The 228-nt window shown below is 62.3% G+C and overlaps 1 protein-coding gene across 1 annotated transcript in view; it reads left to right on the plus strand.

The window, feature by feature from the left end:
* EMH_0081820 (uncharacterized protein) overlaps window positions 1-31 on the plus strand; it is a gene marked incomplete at both ends in the record, with an annotated part of 894 nt that extends 863 nt beyond the window's left edge. Inside the window, one exon of the mRNA XM_013500436.1 lies at window positions 1-31. Within this exon, the coding sequence (XP_013355890.1) occupies window positions 1-31 (31 nt within the window).
* Window positions 32-228: the final 197 nt, after the last annotated feature.

Genomic DNA, 228 nt, shown 5'->3' on the forward strand with positions numbered 1-228 from the left:
GGCAAAGACAGAGCGAGGCATTTTCGCCTAACTGGGCGTCGCCAGACGAGGCAGCGCCTTGCTCAGGTGCTGCATGCCAGTTCTCCGCAGGAGCAGCAAGTTCAGGATCTGTAGGCCAGGAGTACTCAACAGCTTCAGCAGCTGGTGCAGGCGAGGCAGGCGCCCCTGCTGCTGCAGCAGCAGGACCGCCAGCAATGGCAACAGCTAGGCCTGCGACTGACTGGATCC

This window comes from Eimeria mitis, genomic scaffold, assembly GCF_000499745.2.
Source record: "Eimeria mitis Houghton genomic scaffold, Emh_scaff5408, whole genome shotgun sequence".
In the NCBI taxonomy this organism is placed as follows: domain Eukaryota; phylum Apicomplexa; class Conoidasida; order Eucoccidiorida; family Eimeriidae; genus Eimeria; species Eimeria mitis.